Source organism: Nerophis lumbriciformis, linkage group LG05 (assembly GCF_033978685.3).
Source record: "Nerophis lumbriciformis linkage group LG05, RoL_Nlum_v2.1, whole genome shotgun sequence".
Lineage (NCBI taxonomy): Eukaryota > Metazoa > Chordata > Actinopteri > Syngnathiformes > Syngnathidae > Nerophis > Nerophis lumbriciformis.
Genome location: NC_084552.2, coordinates 16523422 through 16536946, shown reverse-complemented (window position 1 = coordinate 16536946; position 13525 = coordinate 16523422). Strand labels below are relative to the sequence as shown.

At 39.4% G+C, this 13525-nt stretch overlaps 1 protein-coding gene across 3 annotated transcripts in view; it reads right to left on the bottom strand.

Moving 5' to 3' along the window:
- Positions 1-13525, bottom strand: part of afap1 (actin filament associated protein 1) — a 243923-nt gene that overhangs the window by 28951 nt on the left and 201447 nt on the right. For 2 of the 3 annotated variants that reach the window (XM_061961210.2, XM_061961209.2), the window contains exons 13-15: positions 9725-9913; positions 9506-9635; positions 4079-4243 (exon numbers count right to left, since the gene is read on the bottom strand). In XM_061961210.2, coding sequence (XP_061817194.1) covers positions 4079-4243; positions 9506-9635; positions 9725-9913 — 484 coding nt within the window. The remainder of the gene's footprint in view (positions 1-4078; positions 4244-9505; positions 9636-9724; positions 9914-13525) is intronic. The other variant, XM_061961211.2, reaches the window with a different exon arrangement.

Below are 13525 nucleotides of genomic sequence, written 5' to 3'. Positions count from 1 at the left end.
TAAATCTGGTGTCCTACAGAAAGCATTAAGAACAAAACTGCGGATCTGTGGATATCGAAAAAAGTGTTGCTTATGGAGTGAAAATGTATTACAAAGTTGCTGAAGAGAGGCAAAAGTGCGGTCAATGTATAAATCTTTAATGTTGTCGATCCCCTGACTTGACCATCTTAAAAAGGCACTATCGACAAGAGAGGGAGGAAAGGCATGATTAGCAGTGATGGGTTGAAGATTAGAAATAGTCTGTAAACCAAAATAGTGCTTGAACTAGACTCAAATTCTGAATGAGGTTTTTACGATTGGATTTTTCGTAAAAGCGGACGTAGAAGAGTGGATAGGAGAGTAAACCAGAGCCCTAAGAGATACCGGCTTAGTTGAGTTAGCCTCCATAACGGCGGGGGATCAAATGCTTCAAATTGAAGCCAACATTTATGAATTCTAATGTTGGTCGCCCAGTAATAAAACCTTAAGTTTGGTAGTGCCAATCCTCCTGCTGATTTTGGTCTCTGCAAATATTGTTATGAGTCTTTTTATTCCAAATGCAATCACAAAAGTGATATTTTTACTTTGATTTTTTCCCCTGACTTTACTACCTTTATGATCAACTTTTTTCTGGACTGAATGAAAGCTCTTTTCTATCTCTCTAGTTGAACGACTGGAAGACCCAAGAACTGAACAGAATACGACATTTTCCGCTCAAACTCGACACTCACTCTCACTTCTTTTAATGAAAAAGAAAAACGGAACGTGACGTCATATGCAACCAAGCAATAGGTAGCGATGATCCAGAACATTATGTTTTTGAGCCTGAATATACGGAGGATGCTCTACAAGACAAAAATGTATTTAAATATAACTCCTTCGCATAGCGAAACAAAGATTGTGGATGACTGACAAGAGGCTTACTCTGTTCATGTAATTCTACTGTTGAATAAACACACTCAAGTGCTGACAGTGATGCACAGAGTGAGACCTCTCGTATCCACTTTGAAAGCTAGAGACGGAGAAAAGAAACACATGGACATAGCAATTTAGCGATGACTTAATGTCAATCGGTCCCGGCCTAAAATTGTATGAATTTTTTGAATGCCTCCTTACATTGAGTTTAATGCTTTTTAATGCCATTTAAAGCCTTAATTTTCGCAAAATCTATTTGATGACTTTTAAGGCTTTTTAATGACTTTTAAGGCTTTTTAATGACCCGCGGAAACCCTGACACTAGGGTTGGGCGATATATCGATATACCCGTCTCTGTGCGATATATCCATCCATCCATCCATCTTCAACCGCTTATCCGGAATCGGGTCGCAGGGGCGACAGCTCCAGCAGAGACCCCCAGACTTCCCTCTTCAGAGCAACATTAGCAACTTCCTCCTGGGGAATCCCGAAGCGTTCCCAGGCCAGAGAGGAGATGTAATCCCCCCATCTGGTCCTTGGCCTGCCACGGGGTCTCCTCCCAGTGGGACGTACAACGAGGACCTCTCGCGGGAGACGCTCGTGAGGCATCCGCACGAGATGCCCGAACCACCTAAGCTGGCTACTTTCCAAGCGATCCGCGATCTTATTCTTTCGGTCATGACCCACACTTCATGACCATAGGTGAGAGTAGGAATGGAGATAGCTCGGTAGACCGAGAGCTTTGCCTTCAACAGATCTGTGCGATATAGAAAAGGACTATATCGTGATATTCGAGTATATGTTCTCACACAGTTGCTTTTAGCTGCGGGCATTACACTGCAGGCTCTTCTCACTCTTTCCTGTCTCTCCTTCTCACAGATACATAGAACAAGCGCACCTTCTTACATACGTCACATACGTATACGCCCTCGCGGAGCAGAGAGGTAGCGGCATGGGTAACGTTGGCTGCGGTGCGAGTGGTAATACGAGAGAAAGAAGGTGCGAATCTGGTAACAAATGAAGGAAGAATTAATTCCCAAGAAAAACAGCACGGGGTCCATCGTCTGGCGGTGGTTTGGCTTCAAGTGGGAATATGTCGAACAGACAAAAAGTAGCATTACTGCTATTGTGTAGCATCATTTGAAAAGTCACCCGCTAGAGAATGAAGAGTGCTTGAAACGCCGCATGTCAACGTCTCCGTTCGGTGCCACACCAACAAAATGCCGAGGCAACCATTTCCACATCAACACCGTACGAAAAAATTAGTCAACAACAAAAGGAGATAACGTCTGCAGGAACCTACCACATAGCGAAGGACATACACTATTTGATTTCCTATTATGCAGCTCATTTTTATTTGACACTTATTGAAATATCTTGTGTGACATCATGCACAAAAGTGCACTTTATTTGTTTTAAACTATTGTAGTGGCGTTCTGTACAAAAAGTGCACTTTAATTTAGTGTTATTTTGATATGTCATCTTAGTGACATCATGCACAAAAGTGCACTCATAGCTTGTTTTAAAGGGGAACATTATCACAATCTCAGAAGGGTTAAAACCATTAAAAATCAGTTCCCAGTGGCTTATTTTATTTTTTTTATTTTTTTTCAAAATTTTACCCATCACGCAATATCCCTAAAAAAGCTTCAAAGTGCCTGATTTTAACCATCGTTATATACACTTGTCCATTTTCCTGTGACGTCACACAGTGATGCCAATACAAACAAACATGGCGGATAGAACAGCAAGGTATAGCGACATTAGCTCGGATTCAGACTCGGATTTCAGCGGTTTAAGCGATTCAACAGATTACGCATGTATTGAAACGGATGGTTGTAGTGTGGAGGCAGGTAGCGAAAACGAAATTGAAGAAGAAACTGAAGCTATTGAGCCATATCGGTTTGAACCGTATGCAAGCGAAACCGACGAAAACGACACGACAGCCAGCGACACGGGAGAAAGCGAGGACGAATTCGGCGATCGCCTTCTAACCAACGATTGGTATGTGTTTGTTTGGCATTAAAGGAAACTAACAACTATGAACTAGGTTTACAGCATATGAAATACATTTGGCAACAACATGCACTTTGAGAGTGCAGACAGCCCATTTCAGGCGCGCTAAGAACATATATTTTTCCACGATTTCAGCACTCAGGTTAACCATACCTAAATAGACACAAAATACTGCATTACACAAGACTACCCGAATGTACTCGAATGATTGAAAAAAATAAATGTTCTTAAGCTAAATTATTGGTAAACACAGGTTATGTATAATCATTTACGTAAAACCGCGAGTAATGAATAACGTTTTCATCAATTAATATATTCTGTAGACATACCCTCATCCGCTCTTTTTTCCTGAAAGCTGATCTGTCCAGTTTTGGAGTTGATGTCAGCATCTGCTTTGAGTGTTGCAGGATATCCACACATTCTTGCCATCTCTGTCGTAGCATAGCTTTCGTCGGTAAAGTGTGCGGAACAAACGACTGACCATTTCGTCGGCTTTCCCCACAGCCTCGTATTTTGAACAAATTTCGTCCAATTTCTTGCCACTTTCGCATCTTTGGGCCACTGGTGCAACTTGAATCCGTCCCTGTTCGTGTTGTTACACCCTCCGACAACACACCGATGAAAGTGAAAAAATGGCGGATTGCTTCCCGATGCTCCGAGAGCGAATAATAGAAAGGCGTTTAATTCACCAAAATTCACCCATTTAGAGTTCGGAAATCGGTTAAAAAAATATATGGTCTTTTTTCTGCAACATCAAGGTATATATTGACGCTTACATAGGTCTGGTGATAATGTTCCCCTTTAAAATGTCTCTGACAATTTTGCACTTTCTGTTTTGGAAATGACATGAATGTTTGTGCCACTGCTTAATAACTGTTTAATAAATACACTTTTGCTAAATTGACTTAGTTGTGATTTCTCTCTCTGCATGAAAGTTTAAAATGAGCATATATTAATGCAGTATGAAGAAGAATGTTTTAATGTAGACACATAGAATCATCATACTGCTGTGATTATATGCATCAAGTGTTCATTCAAGACTAAGGCAAAATATGGAGATATATATTGTGTATGGAGATATTGAAAAAACGCCATATTGCCCAGCCCTACCTGACACTATACGAATATTCACAAATAAATATCTTAATCCTTATTTTTATTTTTTTACCTGACGTCCCTTCAAGAGTATCACGCAGGTCCTTCCTCTCCTGCTTCAAACTGGCCAGATGGTTCCGGATCTCATGTTTCTTCTTCATCAATTCATCTTCCTTGGTCTGCAGTCGCTTGGCATCCGCCTCCACGCGCTTTTTGCCGTATTTGACCTGCTCTGTCCCTGGAAGACAAGTGAAGACACGGAAAAATTAATCGATTAAGTCGACAAATGGCCCAAGCTTTAATTGAGTGTTCACTTGTCATATACAGTAGTAGTGGCAAGCCAAAGGAACAGTTTACACTTAATAAACTTTCTGCTTCATTTTTCATTGTACTGCACTTTATTCAATTACTTTTCAAAGGCTTATAAGCCAGAATTTAAATAAATGAAACAAATGTTCTCATTGTTAATTCATTTTGTCTAGCATTAAGTTGTTGAAGGTCTGTCCAATTAGAGTCATATTGTGTAAGTGATGCTTTCACTTTTCCTTAGATTTTTTTATGTGATTCACAATCCCTGGAAGCTTTCATGTACAAATCACAAAACCAGTGAAGTTGGCACGTTGTGTAATTCGTAAATAAAAACAGAATACAATGATTTGCTAATCCTTTTCAACTTATATTCAATTGAATAGACTGCAAAGACAATATACATAATGTTCGAACTGAGAAACTTAATTTTTTTTTGCAAATATTCATTAACTTACAATTAAATGGCAGCAACACACTGCAAAAAAGTTGCCAGAGGGGCATTTTAACCACCGTGTTACATGGCCTTTCCTTTTAACAACACTCAGGAAACATTTAGGAACTGTGGAGACCAATTTTTGAAACTTCTCAGGTGGAATTCTTTCCCATTCTTGCTTGATGTACAGCTTAAGTTGTTCAACAGTCCGGGGGTCTCCATTGTGGTATTTTAGGCTTCATAATGCGCCACACATTTTCAATGGGAGACAGGTCTGGACTACAGGCAGGCCAGTCTAGTACCCGCAATTTTTACTACAAAGCCACGTTGATGTAACACGTGGCTTGGCATTGTCTTGCTGAAATAAGCAGGGGCGTCTATGATAACCTTGCTTGGATGGCAACATATGTTGCTCCAAAACCTGTATGTACTTTTCAGCATTATTGGTGCCTTCACAGATGTGTAAGTTACCCATGTCTTGGGCACTAATACACCCCCATACCATCACCGATGCTGGCTTTTCAACTTTGCGCCTATAACAATCCGAATGGTTCTTTTCTTCTTTGTTCCGGAGGACACAACGTCCACAGTTTCCAAAAACAATTTGAAATGTGGACTCGTCAGACCACAGAACACTTTCACACTTTGCATCAGTCCATTTTTGATGAGCTCGGGCCCAGCGAAGTCAGGGCGTTTCTGGGTGTTGTTGATAAATAGCTTTCGCTTTGCATAGTAGAATTTTAACTTGCACTTACAGATGTAGCGACAAACTGTAGTTACTGACATTGGTTTTCTGAAGTGTTCCTGAGCCCATGTGGTGATATCCTTTACACACTGATGTCACTTTTTGATGCAGTACCGCCTGAGGGATCCAAAGTCACGGGCATTCAATTTTACTTGCAGTGATTTCTCCAGATTCTTTGAACTTTTTGATAATATTACGGACCGTAGATGGTGAAATCCCTAAATTCCTTGCAATAGCTTGTTGAGAAATGTTGTTCTTAAACTGTTGGACAATTTGCTCACGCATTTGTTGACAAAGTGGTGACCCTCGCCCCATCCTTGTTTGTGAATGACTGAGCATTTCATGGAAGCTGCTTTTATACCCAATCATGGCACCCACCTGTTCCCAATTAGCCTGTTCACCTGTGGGATGTTCCAAATAAGTGTTTGATGAGAATTCCTCAACTTTCTCAGTCTTTTTTGCCACTTGTGCCAGCTTGTTGCGGCATCAAATTCCAACTGAGCTAATATTTGCAAAAAATAACAAAGTTTTCCAGTTCGAACGTTAAGTAACTTGTCTTTGCAGTCTATTCAATTGAATATAAGTTGAAAAGGATTTGCAAATCATTGTATTCTGTTTTTATTTACCATTTACACAACGTGCCAACTTTACTGGTTTTGGGGTTTGTATACAAATATATAGCAAAATCTAGCGTATCAATGAAAAACTTTGGAATGAAAATTGGGACGGATTTAAAAATGTACAAATATTTCGGACTTAGTCATTTTAATTTAATTGATTCAACTAATCAAAGTGGGTGTGTCAGACACTTCTATGTTTGGTTTAATTGAGTAAGGAACTTTTCTTTGAAAATATATACATTCTTTCTTGCAACTATAAGCCCAAGTAAGTAAATTTGTTTTTCACAATATTGAAAGGAACATTTGTTGACAAGAAAAATTTCAGATGTATTAAAATGTAATTTGTAGCCCGAAAAATGTCCAAAATGGTTTAGTAAGGACGACAAGGCGGGTAGTTAAGTATCTGGATATTAAATAAAACTCAAAAAGTCATCTGCATATGGAACCACTTTGTGTTCCACTCTATTCCTCCATGTACCAATAATACTTCCGCAGCTGCAGAACACATTCGCCAAAAGGTCCATGGTTAAGTCAAACAGTAAGGGGCTGAGAGGGAAACGTTGTCTGGCTCCTCGGTGCAGAATAAAGGGTTGTGATGTCTGCGAGTTGGTGAGGACTGAAGCGATAAGGTTTACATATCGTACAAACCCCGTTTCCATATGAGTTGGGAAATTGTGTTAGATGTAAATATAAACGGAATACAATGATTTGCAAATCATTGTCAACCCATATTCAGTTGAATATGCTACAAAGACAACATATTTGATGTTCAAACTGATAAACCTTTTTTTTTTTGCAAATAATCATTAACTTTAGAATTTGATGCCAGCAACACGTGACAAAGAAGTTGGGAAAGGTGTCAATACATACTGATAAAGTTGAGGAATGCTCATCAAACACTTATTTGGAACATCTCACAGGTGTGCAGGCTAATTGGGAACAGGTGGGTGCCATGATTGGGTATAAAAACAGCTTCCCAAAAAATGCTCAGTCTTTCACAAGAAAGGATGGGGCGAGGTACACCCCTTTGTCCACAACTGCGTGAGCAAATAGTCAAACAGTTTAAGAACAACGTTTCTCAAAGTGCAATTGCAAGAAATTTAGGGATTTCAACATCTACGGTCCATAATATCATCAAAAGGTTCAGAGAATCTGGAGAAATCACTCCACGTAAGCGGCATGGCCGGAAACCAACATTGAATGACCGTGACCTTCGATCCCTCAGACGGCACTGTATCAAAAACCGACATCAATCTCTAAAGGATATCACCACATGGGCTCAGGAACCACTGTCACTAAATACAGTTGGTCGCTACATCTGTAAGTGCATGTTAAAGCTCTACTATGCAAAGTGAAAGCCATTTATCAACAACATCCAGAAACGCCGCCGACTTCTCTGGGCCCGAGATCATCTAAGATGGACTCATGCAAAGAGGAAAAGTGTTCTGTGGTCTGACGAGTCCACATTTCAAATTGTTTTTGGAAATATTCGACATCGTGTCATCCGGACCAAAGAGGAAGCGAACCATTCAGACTGTTATCGACGCAAAGTTGAAAAGCCAGCATCTGTGATGGTATGGGGGTGCATTAGTGCCCAAGGCATGGGTAACTTACACATCTGTGAAGGCACCATTAATGCTGAAAGGTACATACAGGTTTTGGAACAACAAGCGCCGTCTTTTTCATGGACGCCCCTGCTTATTTCAGCAAGACGATGCCAAGCCACATTCAGCACGTGATACAACAGCGTGGCTTCGTAAAAAAAGAGTGCGGGTACTTTCCTGGTCCGCCTGCAGTCCAGACCGGTCTCCCATCGAAAATGTGTGGCGCATTATGAAGCGTAAAATACGACAGCGGAGACCCTGGACTGTTGAACGACATAAAACAAGAATGGGAAAGAATTTCACTTTCAAAGCATCAACAATTAGTTTCCTCAGTTCCCAATCGTTTATTGAGTGTTGTTAAAAGAAAAGGTGATGTAACACAGTGGTGAACATGCCCTTTCCCAACTACTTTGGCATGTGTTGCAGCCATGAAATTCTAAGTTAGTTATTATTTGCAAAAAAAAAAAAAGTTTACGAGTTTGAACATCAAATATCTTGTCTTTGTAGTGCATTCAATTGAATATGGGTTGAAAAGGATTTGCAAATCATTGTATTCCGTTTATATTTACATCTAACACAATTTCCCAACTCATATGGAAACGGGGTTTGTAGTTTTATCCAGGCGATAGTCAAATGTAGACAGAATCGTGAATAAATTCTATCCAATCAAACACTTTCTTTGAATCTAGGGCGAGAATACACTCAGTGGTTCCACTGGACAGGAGGTACAAGATGGTAACTGTCAGCAAAAGAGGAACACGTTTTTGTGTGACTGTATGCGGAGTAAAACTATGACTTACGACACAGGCAAAGCCAAACTATTAATCGATTTAAACTATTATACAAACATGGGGTCTGGTTCAAATATAGAGATGAGGGTCTTTAATTTGACCTGCTGTTGTACTCTGTCTCAAAGTGTTAACATGTGCTCAATGTTTCCTTACCATTATTGCTAAGTTGTCTATTACAATTGTTGGTATATTCATTATTCCTACATTGTTGATACAAATTTATGTTACAGTGTAATAATTATTGTTACCTGTGGTAATGCCACGATGATACAACATCTGTATTATAATCCTTGAACAAAGTAACAGTGAACTCATGTGAATAATCACTGAATGGAGAACTGGGGCTGGGATTAAATAAATTATCTTCTTCCATCACGTTAGTCGGTGCACCATGTCTCGACAGGCTGAAATCACAGGGAATGTGTCCGAGTCAAAGTGAGCTATTTTGGGACACAATTATGGTGTTTTTCCCCTCTTTTCCCCGGTCCTTTTTCAAACTGCACTTCCAGGACCTGAGCGACAGGGGCTCATGCAGACACCTGTGTCCGCCTAGGTGGCACTGTTCCGGACACATTTTTTACCTTTTCCTGTATGAATGAAATCCTGGAACTGATTCCACCCAGGTACTCGGGGCTTCCAGGACTTGAGCGACAGGGGCTCGGTCCGGAGCGCGTGTCCGGGCAAAACCGGACAATCATGCATTACATACTATACATTACCTTTTGCACTATATTAATTTATATTATTATGCGTTGCCAACTCTGTACTTTTTATGTCATTGCCTGAAATAAATAAATAAATGAAAAAAAAAAGAAAATTAATGAAGACAGTTTTTTTCCTCCAATTTTTGGTCCAAAACGTAAAGCCAGAATTTTTGTGTCAACATTCTGTAGTGAAAGTGGCTTTTACCTCTGTTGGGTCCTTATACCCCTAATATTTTTAATATATGATCAAAAAAATGTGTTCAGTTTCTTACATCTTAATGTATTGTTCCTTACTTGAGGTGTTGCGTTTTAGAGATGCAGTCCCATTCACGTCGGTAAGTCCGTTCTTCTTTTGCAGATTTTTTGGATCAGCCTTTTGTTTGGATGCTGAGCTGTTGGACGTGGTTCCTTTTTTCCCCTTCAGCTAATTGGAAGACAGTTTTAGTCAATACAAACTGATAAGAACACAACTAATCTAGCATTATTTGTGCCCAGTCAGGGTATTTTAGTCACCTTAGTAACAGGTTGCATTTTAGTATGAGTTAGAATCTTAGAGGAGACGTTAGAAACAGGTGTTTGGTAGTGACTTATAGCAGTTTTGGTGGTAGAAGAAGAATGGGCGAGAGAAGAGGGCTTTTTTGAGACCGCGTTCTCGTACAGTGGTTCTTGTAGCAGGCACTCTCCTGTGCTGGGACTGGACGACTGCATGTCAGGAGACGAAAAGGAAGAAGAAAAGACGCAGCAAAAATGTAAGAAGCAATAAGATGTTAGTTGCGCTAAATTGTGACAAGCAATGAGTGGTTAGTATTTACAAATAGAGATTTATGGAGGTTCATTTGTGGGGGTTTTTTGTTTGTTTTTTACATCACATTTGCTGACAATTACATTGAAAAACATTCTGTGTTTAAAATTAAGTGTACCGGTACAAAAATTCAGGGTAAAACAAAATGATTGTATAAACATTCTGTAAAAAGGCTTTGGAATTGTTGAAAAATCATGTTAGTAGTGTAATGCATTGTTTAGGCCAATTGACATTCAATTCAGACATTTTCAGGACATATGCACCTCTAAAGTGGCACAAAAAAAGGTAGAAAGGATCAAAGTAGGATTGTAAACGATATATGGTTACGTAGGTAATGTACGTAGATACATATAGTTTAGGATGAAGCACGGTAGGGATGAAAACAATATACAATATGCAGTGACGTGCAGTCACTAGAGGCAGGTGAGGCGGCGCCTCACCTGCCATCATGGAAAGAAAAAAAATGTAAAAAGAATTTTTTTTTATTAAATTGTTACATGTATCCAGTGATTATACTATAAAGTTATTTTCCATTTAACTTCACCCGTTTTAGGTTATTTTTATTTAAAATCGCTGAATTTTCACATTTGACGTTCAAATACTGAGAAGAGACGGTGCGGTGAACAGCAGCCAGTCGAGGCACGTCACTCAGTGCCTCAACATGGATTGCGGACTCGGCTAACTGCTGGCCTGCTGTGCAGTGAGACTGTATTGCTATATGAACTATATTATACATTTCCATAGTTTAGTTAGCTGAGGTATATAATGTACAGTGTATTTTGTCAACAACTGTATGTGTGTAAAGTATTTCTTGTGCTGAGCGATCATAAAACGGCTGCAAAAGACGCACTGGCTGAGGCTCGCCTCCTGCACCCCCGCCGTAGAATGCACGGCACCTGCAGACTGCAGGTGTACCTAATTCACAACTCCTCCAACACGAACATTATTGTTTTTGCACTTTTTGGCTTCTTATTAAATAACTTTTGTAACCTATTTTTATAGGCTTTCCTCTTTGTGATGTTAAGTTCCTGTTATGCGCTGTTATACAGTATATGCCTTGAGCTCTTATTTTGAAGGCGCTAAGAGCGGAATTTTGACACGTTGGAGTGGAGCGGAAGTTTTTGAAAGAAGGTAAATAAAGTGGTCCTCGTGTAAACTGGAGCCTCTGTGTTTGTTATTTTGTAGTTTCATACAGTATAGGCGACATTTATAAACCCTCGGTTACACTTTTTTAAATAGATTCAATCTTGCACGTGGAAAGTTTAAGTGAGGGCTTTAGTTGATATAACACTCCCGTCGGAGGATTCATTAATCAGCACAACAGCGGCGCATTTATAAGTAAAGGTAAGACCATAATAATGTTTTTTTATTAAATGTGCTTTTTTTGTGTGCTACAGTTTGTATGTGTAAAGTTAAAGTTAAGTTAAAGTACCAATGATTGTCACACACACACTAGGTGTGGTGAAATTTGTCCTCTGCATTTGACCCATCCCCTTGTTCACCCCCTGGGAGGTATATATATATATATATATATATATATATATCTCTGCTACCCAAAATTGTACAACAATTCTTCTCAACAAAAGAGGAGGAATACAACCTTAGTGAAAAATGTAATTTAAAACTAGAAATGTCCGATATTGTCCAACTCTTAATTACCGATTCTGATATCAACCGATACTGATATATACAGTCGTGGAATTCACACATTATTATGCCTAATTTTGTTGCGATGCCCCGCTGGATGCATTAAACAATGTAACAAGGTTTTCCAAAATAAAAAAACTCAAGTTATGGAAAAAAGTGCCAACATGGCACTGCCATATTTATTATTGAAGTCACAAAGTGCATTATTTTTTTTAACATGCCTCAAAACAGCAGCTTGGAATTTGGGACATGCTCTCCCTGAGAGAGCATGAGGAGGTTGAGGTGGGGGGTTAGGGGGGCGGGGTTGAGGTGGTGGTGGTGGGAGGGTGTATGTTGTAGCGTCCCGGAAGAGTTAGTGCTGCAAGGGGTTCTGGGTATTTGTTCTGTTGTGTTTATGTTGTGTTACGGTGCGGATGTTCTCCCGAAATGTGTTTGTCATTCTTGTTTGGTGTGGGTTCACAGTGTGGCGCATATTTGTAACATTGTTAAAGTTGTTTATACGGCCACCCTCAGTGTGACCTGTATGGCTGTTGACCAAGTATGCAGGGCATTCACTTGTGTGTGTGAAAAGCCGTAGATATTATGTGATTGGGCCGGCACGCAAAGGCAGTGCCTTTAAGGTTTATTGGCGCTCTGTACTTCTCCCTACGTCCGTGTACACAGCGGCGTTTTAAAAAGACATTTACTTTTTGAACGCGATACCGATAATTTCCGATATCACATTTTAAAGCATTTATCGGCTGATAATATCTCTATTTAAAACACTTGTCTGCATGTACAACCCTTAAAATCTTTAGCACATCAGTATGTGGTGTTAAATTATAGAATGGATTATGCGAAAAAATCAAACAATGTACTAATGTGTTCCAGTTTAAGAAACTTTTCAAACTTAGAGTGTTTACAAAGTATGAAGAAGAAGAATCTCAATTAACATTTTGATCCTTATCAAAAAATGAGATAATCCTAATAATCTCATGATAACAACTATAAATTACTCAACAATTTATTTATGAAAATTGTATTTGTTGTTTAAAGTAAAAGTACCAATGATTGTCACACACACACTAGGTGTGGCGAAATTATTCTCTGCATTTGACCCATCACCCTTGATCACCCCCTGGGAGGTGAGGGGAGCAGTGGGCAGCAGTGGTGGCCGCGCCCAGGAATCATTTTTGGTGATTTAACCCCCAATTCCAACCCTTGATGCTGAGTGCCAAGCAGGGAGGTAATGGGTCCCATTTTTATAGTCTTTGGTATGACTTGGCCGGGGTTTGTTATGTTTTGAACAATTATTTACTCACTCAATGTTTATTCATACATTTTTTATCTACCGTATTTTTCGGAGTATAAGTCGCACCGGAGTATAAGTCGCACTGGCCTAAAATGCATAATAAAGAAGGAAAAAGACATACATAAGTCGCACTGGAGTATAGGTCGCATTTTTGGGGGAATGTCTTTTGATAAAACCCAACACCAAGAATAGACATTTGAAAGGCAATTTAAAATAAATAAATAATAGTGAACAACAGGCTGAATAAGTGTACGTTATAAATAACCAACTGAGAACGTGCCTGGTATGTTAACGTAACATATTATGGTAAGAGTCATTCAAATAACTATAACATATAGAACATGCTATACGTTTACCAAACAATCTGTCACTCCTAATCGCTAAATCCCATGAAATCTTATACGTCTAGTCTCTTACGTGAATGAGCTAAATAATATTATTTGATATTTTACGGTGATGTGTTAATAATTTCACACATAAGTCGCTCCTGAGTATAAGTCGCACCCCCGGCCAAACTATGGAAAAAACTGCGACTTATAGTCCGAAAAATACGGTAATTACGTTTATCTTCTTC